The sequence below is a fragment of the Ceratotherium simum genome, chromosome 2, assembly GCF_057802395.1.
Source record: "Ceratotherium simum simum isolate JZ-2026a chromosome 2, ASM5780239v1, whole genome shotgun sequence".
In the NCBI taxonomy this organism is placed as follows: Eukaryota; Metazoa; Chordata; class Mammalia; order Perissodactyla; family Rhinocerotidae; genus Ceratotherium; species Ceratotherium simum.
In genome coordinates, this window is record NC_141901.1 from 40,692,914 (window position 1) to 40,700,556 (window position 7,643).

The window sequence follows — 7,643 nt, forward strand, 5'->3', positions numbered from 1 at the left end:
GCAAATCAAGCAAAAGCTCCAGAGATAGTTTTGTGATCAACATTGTCAAGTTCATTGACCCTGTGAACTGAGTTGGTGACTTAGCAAGGGTGATAGGTGAAAACGATGTTATGAAAGCAACAGTGCTGCCTGGGGGTGGTTTGCTGTCTCCACCTGGGTCCTCTGAATCAGGGAGAAACTTCCTCAAGGGAGAGGTGGGGGTGAGCCTTGAAACCAGTCTCTGAGTCCTCAATCCCTGTCCCTCTGCAAGGACTGGCACATCAAGTGTGCTTTTGGGGAGTGAATAAGCTTGGCACATCCCTCATGGTTGAACCGTGTACCAAAGCATTTGCTCTGGCCTCTGCCCAGCCTAAGGCAGAGCCACCCTCAACTCCTGGGAGAATCTGGAACCCTGGAACTGTGGCGCTGCCCAGCCCGAGGGCTGCTCCATGTCACTCTGGCTGCATCCTGGCTAGGGCCCCAGCCTGTTCTGGCCAGTCTGATCTCAGTAGGGTTGGGTTAAGCTGGAGGGGCTGGCTGTGTGCAGGAGGCCGAGTGAGCTGCCTGCTAATGGGGCTGGGCCACCCTGCGCTGCTCCCTGGAGGCTGGACAAGGCTGGAATTGTTCCCTGGCACCCTTTTGTCTCCCACTCCCTGCCCAGGCCTGGCCCGCCTGCTCACCACTCTCTCCTTCCCGTCGGCCTGGCTGGCAGGAGCCTGGGACTCCACCCTTGGAGCCCCAGGCCCGCTGACCCACTGGCTTAGGAGCTCCCGTCAAGCTCTGGGTAAGAAAGCTCACTTGGGGCTTTGACACCCTTTCTGGGGAACTAGAAGTAAAGTGCCTGCTCCAGCCCCCTCTCCCATTTCCATGGTTACAGCACACACTCTACTCCAGAAACCTCTAAACCTTACTGCCGAGGGATGGGACCCTGAGGGGAGCTAGACCCCGGCATCTTCCTCTCCCCACCCCTCCAGGTCGCTGGGCAGCAGCACTCAAGATAGGTCAGATCACCCCATCCATGCCTGGGAGGGGGCAGGGGATACCCTGGGAGGCCTCATCCATCTACCGTAAAGCTCAGCCAGGGTGCAGGGACGAGGGACCAGGTGTGCTTTGTGCCTGGCAGGGACCCCAGCACCCAGCTCAGGGGTAGAGGGCCCCCAAACTGTTGAATAACAGGAGCAGAGGCCTGGGGGACCAACTGGTGGTGTGAGGCCCAGTGTGTGTACGGCACAAACAACGGACTGGACAAGCTGGCAGCAGGAAAAGGGGTGGGGCTAGGCTGTAGTGTTGCTGGAAAGTTTTGGCCTGGGGAGGTGTGGGGAGTGTCCTATTCTCCCTACTTCTGGGGCAGTTCCACCCGCCTGGTTGGCCCAGCCCCTCCACTTGTGCCAAGGAATGTGCCTGGGAGAGGCAGCCTGAAAGGCAGGCGGGGAAGCAGAGCCGCGGCCACCCGGAGGCAGCGCACAGGTCTGGGGCTGAGGGGCACGGGGCTTAGGAGGGACAGGAACCCCCGAATGGCCCCAGGGGCACAAGTGTAGTCCTCAGAGAAGAGCCAGGCATCCCCCTAATTCCTTGCCCCACTGGTGGGTATCTGGCATCTCCAGGAATTCTTCCTGAGCGCCATGAGTTTTCTGTGTTCAGCCCAGGAACTGTGGGCCAAGGGGCTTTCTGGTGGTGTGGGCGGTGGGGTGTGCTTGAGCTCTCTCTGTGCTGACCTCCATGAGTCAAGGTTCTGAGACAGAAATTGGGGGTTAGGGGGTCTGGATCCAGGGTCTGGGGTTTCTAACTGAGACAGCCTTCCAGCGGGGGAGGACCTTCCACTCCATGCTAGGCTGAGCTGACCAGCCCCTCTCCATGGGGGAACTGAATGCCCCCAGGCTCAGATGGGGAGGGGTCAGGGTTATGTGATATAATGACTGGGGAAGCTAGGCCTGCCTCTCCTGGCCTGAAGGAAGCAGTTCGGTGGCCAGCTACCACCCACACGCATGTGCGTGCACATAACCCACCCTGGGACTCCATGACCAGGCCTAGCCTGGACCTGGGAGAAATGGGGCCTGTGGATGAGGGCAGATACCTGACCCACCTCCTCCCCCCACTTTGTCTCTAGGTCAACGTGGAGGTGTCGGGCCACCATGCTCAGTCTCAGGCTGCCCCAACTCCTTCAAATCCACCAGGTCCCCCCGGTGAGGGCCTCGACCCACCAATTCCTACTCCCCAGGGGACTGACTGAGGCAGAGGTTCTCCTTCAGCAACTGGGGAAGGCCCTCTTGCAGGCTAACTCGTATCCCTCCCCGTTCCAGTGTGAGACTTTTCCTCTGTTCTCTAAGAAACAGACTTGTGACCCACTCCCTAGAGCCAAGAATGCCCCTCCATCTAGAGTCCCCTTCCCCAGAGTGCCCTGTCTGTGCCCGCTGCACCCCCCCCATTTCAGCCCCATCATATCTTGTCCCGTTACTCTAGCTCTTCTGTTTCTCATCTGCTGTCTGGGTATTGGAACCTGTGGTAAGATGGGGCTCGGATTTAGTTTGGCTTTAGGGCCACTGTGACTCCAGCCTCTTCAACCCTGCATCTCGCCATCTCTCATGGAGAGAAAGGGTCCAGCATAGTGACTCCCCTCCTTTCCCTCCCACCCACCACTCCGTAGGTGTTCTGGGAAGATGGCATCATGTCTGGCTACCGCCGCCCCACCAGCTCGGCCTTGGACTGTGTCCTCAGCTCCTTCCAGATGACCAACGAGACGGTCAACATCTGGACTCACTTCCTGCCCACCTGGTGAGGGAGGCTGTGTCCCTCACCTCAAGGCCGCGGCCTTGAGCTCAGAGAGGGTACTCAGGCGGGCAGGGACCGACTAGGCCTGCAGGCTGCGGCGGGAGTCGCGGGGTTCCGCGGCGACCTGAGCAGATGCCCGCTGCAGGTACTTCCTGTGGCGCCTTCTGGAGCTCGCGGGCGGCCCGGGCTTCGGAGCGGAGCCATACCACTGGCCGCTGCTCATCTTCCTGCTGCCCGCCTGCCTCTACCCCTTCGCGTCGTGCTGCGCGCACACATTCAGCTCCATGTCGCCCCGCGCGCGTCACATCTGCTACTTCCTGGACTACGGCGCTCTCAGCCTCTACAGCCTGGGTGAGCCCCACGGGCGGCCGGCGCGCGGGGGTGGGAGCGTTCCGGGGCGGGCGTGGGGGTGCGGCGCGGGGGGCTCTGTCCGCAGCGCGCACTTCGGGCCTCAGCTCCCGCCCCGCGCCTCCCCCAACCAGGCTGCGCCTTCCCCTATGCCGCGTACTCCATGCCGGCTTCCTGGCTGCACGGCCGACTGCACCAGCTATTTGTGCCCGCCGCCGCACTCAATTCCTTCCTGTGCACCGGCCTCTCCTGCTACTCCCGGTGGGTTCTTGGCCAGTGGTGGAGGGAAAGGAGGAGGGACAGGGCATCCCCAAACACACGGACAGCCAGAATGGCTGGGAGGCCAGCCATCGTGTGCCTGCGCCTCATTGCTCTTGAGCGTTAGTAACAACGGGACCACGTGTTGAGGGCTTACTGTGTGCCAGACCCTGTGCCCCACCGCCGAAGCTGCGCTGTCTTTTAGTTCTCACAGGCACCAAGCAGCAGGTGTCTTTATCCCCATTTTACAGATGTGGTCATTTCTAGAGGCTCACGTGCCCTAAGGGCTTTAGTAGCCACTGAGCTACACTGACATTCCATCTTGGCCCAAGGTCCCCTGCTTTCCTCTGACCTCCCCCACCAGCACAAGGATGGTGACCAGCCTGCCCCCCTGCTTCCCAGGTTCCCCGAGCTAGAAAGCCCTGGGCTCAGTAAGATTCTCCGCACAGCCGCCTTCACCTATCCCTTCCTGTTCGACAACCTCCCACTCTTCTACCGGGTAAGGGTGCTTGGGACCCCTGCCCAGGACCCTGCTTTCCTGTCCTGACCCTCACAGTGCCCACTGTCAGTCCTGCTCCCTCGATGCCTGACCTCAGCCCTGCTGCACCCCCTCCAGGCCCAGGACCCGGCCTGGCTATGCCTACCCCCTCCACATCCTCACCAGATTCCAGACACATCCGTGTCCATTCCCAAAGCCCCTTCCCACCAGCCCTGCTTTTCCGTTGCCAGCTCGGACTGTGCTGGGGCAGGGGCCACAACTGCGGGCAGGAGGCGCTGAGCACCAGCCATGGCTACCACCTCTTCTGCGCCCTGCTCACGGGCTTCCTCTTCGCCTCCCACCTGCCTGAGCGGCTGGCACCAGGACGCTTTGACTATATTGGTGAGAGCAGGCCTGGCCTGATCCGGGAAGGGGCGAGGGGAGACAGCTTCCCAGAGCACAGAGAGTGAATGGGGTAAATGGAGTATCACAGCCAGAGGAGAGTGTCGCTGGAAGGGTCCTCAGGGTCGAGGCCCAAACTCCACTTCTCAGATAACAGCAAAACTAGTAGCATGTATGCTAGGAGCTTTATGCATATCAGCTCATTCACTCCTTCCAATAACTCTGGGAATCAGGCTTTCTTATTCCCAATTTTAGGGAAGTAGCAGGTCCAGAGGATGGGGTGACTTGCCATGGGTCACAGGGTGAGTCGGGGCAATCCTGGGAATGGAGTATGTGCCCTGACCTCCCCACCCTCCCACAGGCCACAGCCACCAGCTATTCCACATCTGTGCAGTGCTGGGCACCCACTTCCAGCTGGAGGCGGTGCTGGCTGATATGGGATCTCGCCGAGCCTGGCTGGCCACGCAGGAACCCCCCCTGGGCCTGGTGGGCACGGTGGCCACACTGGGCATGGCAGTAGCTGGGAACCTGCTCATCATTGCTGCCTTCACAGCCTCCCTATTTCGGGGTCCCAGAACATGCCCCCTGCTGCAAGGTGGCCCGCTGGAGGGGGGTACAAAGGCCAGACAGCAGTGATCCTGCCCATTTCTGAGCCTGCCCTGGAGGGAGGCAGAGACCACCCTGGTGCTGTAGAGGAGCCCAGACCCAGGCCTGATAAGGTGCGGGCACATCTGAGCCTGGAACCAAGAGTGGCTGAGGAGAGAGTGCAGAGGAAAGAAGGCAGAGGAGAGGAGAGAGGGGCTGGGGGGACGGAGGCAGCAGAGAGCAGGAGGGTCAGTGAGGGTGCTCTTGATGGGGCTGGGGGAAGTGCTGAGGGGCTGAGAGGGGAGGCGGGTGTGTCCAGGCTGGAGCTGCCCCACCACTGTCGGAGGCTGGGATGGGGAGGTGTTGGGGCCCTTTCATCTGGTCCTGTTTCTGGTGCTCCTGGAAGCCTCTGCTCAGCCCAGGGAAGAACTAACCTGACTAACCTAGGCCTACCCTGAATGCTCGTTAACCAGGTGGGGAGGCCCACTGTTGACCCCCACCCCCCTAAACCAGGCAGTACCATCTGCTGGCAGCTCTTTGCCTGTAGAGATGAGTCTGTCTGTCCTGGTCACAGCTATGTGTACTCAAGGTGTCCAGGCCTTTGGGGTCTGGGTCTATTTGGATGTGTCACGGATGGTGCAGTGGGTTGAGGTGGGGGAAGAGGTGCTGGGCTAGAAGGGGCAACCCTAGTTAGACTTCAGGAAGCCAGCTTCAATGCTTCTGGAACAAGGCAGGTACAAATAAATCAATCAATCAACAAAAGACTTTAGGAAGCACTTTCTGGGAATGAAAAAAGTAAAACCTCCTCTCCAACCCCCATCCTTCCCCCCACACTCCATAGATGGACAAAGAATGATAGCCCCACCAATTCCTCTTCTGGAGTTTATTCTGGAGCAGCTGGGGATGATGGAGACCCCATCTTGCAGGGCAGGGAGGTCAGGGCGATGGGAGGGGAAGGGGTGCCGGAGAGGAGCCAGAGCTGGGGGCTGCAAGCCACACCAGCAGGGCTGCAAGCTCTAGGCCATGCCGTAGAAGCGCCGATAGGCCTCCTGGAAGCCGATGTGGTCAGCCAGCTCGTCACAATCTGGGTTGAGCTCACACACCTCCCTCCTGGGCTCCAGGGGGTCTGGGTATGGGGCTGGGGCTCTGAGAGCCCAACACAATGGCATCAGCCTCCATGCAAAATGCCCACCCCTCCTCTCACTGCACATGGGGCTCCAGGGTCCTCGCCAGGGGGACCATCCTGTCCTCCCGCAGCACCCGGAGGCCACTTCTCCAGCCCATTCTAGAGATGCAGGGCCCTGGCCCAGCATCTCCTTTTCTCTCACCCCAGCCAGTGGTCCAGGTAGCGCCTGAGTCTCTTCACCACCTCACTACCCTGCTGCTTGGACACGAAGGCTGTGGAGCAGAGGAGCGGGGATCAGGTTCTCAATAAAGGTCTCGTAGTTACTAATGTTCAAGAGCAGCGAGGCACAGGCTCTGAGTTTGGGGGGATAAGGTGAGGAGTGGGCTGGCCTTCCTGACAGACAGGAACTGGCAGTTGGGGGGAGTGGGACTGAGGGGACCAGGGTAAGAGGGGTACTGGGAGTGGGCAGCACCACCAGATGACGTGGGCACAGCCCCCATCAGGCCCCACCACATACCTGCACCTCTGCCAGACTCTGCACCGCTGGGCTTTGCATCTGCAAAGGAAAGGAGCCAGGTTCACTCCGCTCATCCCTAGGACCCTCCGCCCACCCACCGCCTTTCTAGCAGCTTGCTCTTCCCTCATCTCCCTCCACAAGGACAGAACTGGAGGCAAATGGATTGAGCCTGCAGGAGGGTGGTTAGACTGCCAAAGGGACTGCCAGTGGAAGGGGTGGGGCAAGGTGAGGCCATGGTGCTTTCCCCTCGCAGCTCCCACTGGCTGGGGTGGAGTTGGGGACACTCACCTGCCCAGCCAGCAAGGCAGAGTGCGGCCAGGGCCAGTAGGGCAAGGAGCGTGAGGGGCTTCATGGTCGTCGGTGCTGCTGCTCAGGGCTCAGCTGGCTGCCTCTCCCAGCCTCCAGCACTGTTTATACTCTGGGCTGTGCCCGGGAGACGAGGGATGGGGCGCCTGGCCATGGTACGGGCTGGTCATGGGGGAATCTGCCAAGGCTATTTGGGGGTCATCCGCCCCAGCTCTGTAGGCCAAACCCCAAAGGATGTTGTGGTTGGAGGTGCGGCTGCCTGGGCAGGCCCCTGGGAGTGATGGAGGAGGGTGGGCCACAATCTGAGACTGCCAGCCTCTGGACATGGCCGCCGGGCCCTCCCCAAGGGGGCCGGCCCAGGTCCCCCAGCCCCTACTCACTCTCCCACGGAGACCCAGCCCCAGCCTCAGTTTGACCATCAGCCGGACAGGCCAGGAGGAGAAGGAGGGGGAGTCTAGACAGAAAGGGGGGCCTCCAGGTCTAAAATAGATTCGAGGAGAGCTGGGCTACAGCTCTCAGACTGTGATTTCCACTGTCGGCCCAGAGGGCAGGAGCCAAACCCCAGGAAGGGAGTGCCTCGCGATGCCCTCAGTCACCCAGAATGAGGTCTGCTCCTCATTCCCTGCCCCGGCGAGCCGCCAATAGCAGGCCTCTGCTCAGGCCCTGGCATCAGGAGGAAGGGTGGGGGCAGCACAGGGCCAAGAGCCAAAAGCCCACAGAGGTGGTGCCAGGCGTGAGACAAGGAGAGCCCCACTGTCTGGGGCAGGCCAGGTGGGCGCTGAGGTGGGGACTCCCTTCCCTGAGTCCCGTGCAGGTGAGGGAAGCAGGGCCTGTGAAGAGCAGGGAGATGGAGAGCACCTCTGGGCTCCTGACAC

The 7,643-nt window shown here is 60.9% G+C and overlaps 2 protein-coding genes across 2 annotated transcripts; one reads left to right on the forward strand and one right to left on the reverse strand.

Annotated features, from left to right (window-relative positions):
- Nucleotides 1-14: 14 nt before the first annotated feature.
- Nucleotides 15-4,873, forward strand: PAQR6 (progestin and adipoQ receptor family member 6). The gene is made up of 8 exons (XM_004436202.3): nucleotides 15-763; nucleotides 2,087-2,162; nucleotides 2,624-2,751; nucleotides 2,894-3,099; nucleotides 3,231-3,357; nucleotides 3,757-3,853; nucleotides 4,084-4,234; nucleotides 4,596-4,873. The coding sequence occupies exons 2-8, from the start codon at nucleotides 2,112-2,114 to the stop codon at nucleotides 4,868-4,870; spliced, it is 1,035 nt and encodes a 344-aa protein (XP_004436259.1). The 5' UTR covers nucleotides 15-763; nucleotides 2,087-2,111; the 3' UTR covers nucleotides 4,871-4,873.
- Nucleotides 4,874-5,832: 959 nt separating this feature from the next.
- On the reverse strand, nucleotides 5,833-6,856 carry BGLAP (bone gamma-carboxyglutamate protein). The gene is made up of 4 exons (XM_004436209.3): nucleotides 6,751-6,856; nucleotides 6,463-6,501; nucleotides 6,148-6,217; nucleotides 5,833-5,965 (listed from the first exon to the last, which is right to left on the reverse strand). Exons 1-4 carry the CDS (start codon nucleotides 6,812-6,814, stop codon nucleotides 5,836-5,838), a joined length of 303 nt encoding a protein of 100 aa, XP_004436266.1. The 5' UTR covers nucleotides 6,815-6,856; the 3' UTR covers nucleotides 5,833-5,835.
- Between the last annotated feature and the right edge of the window lie 787 nt (nucleotides 6,857-7,643).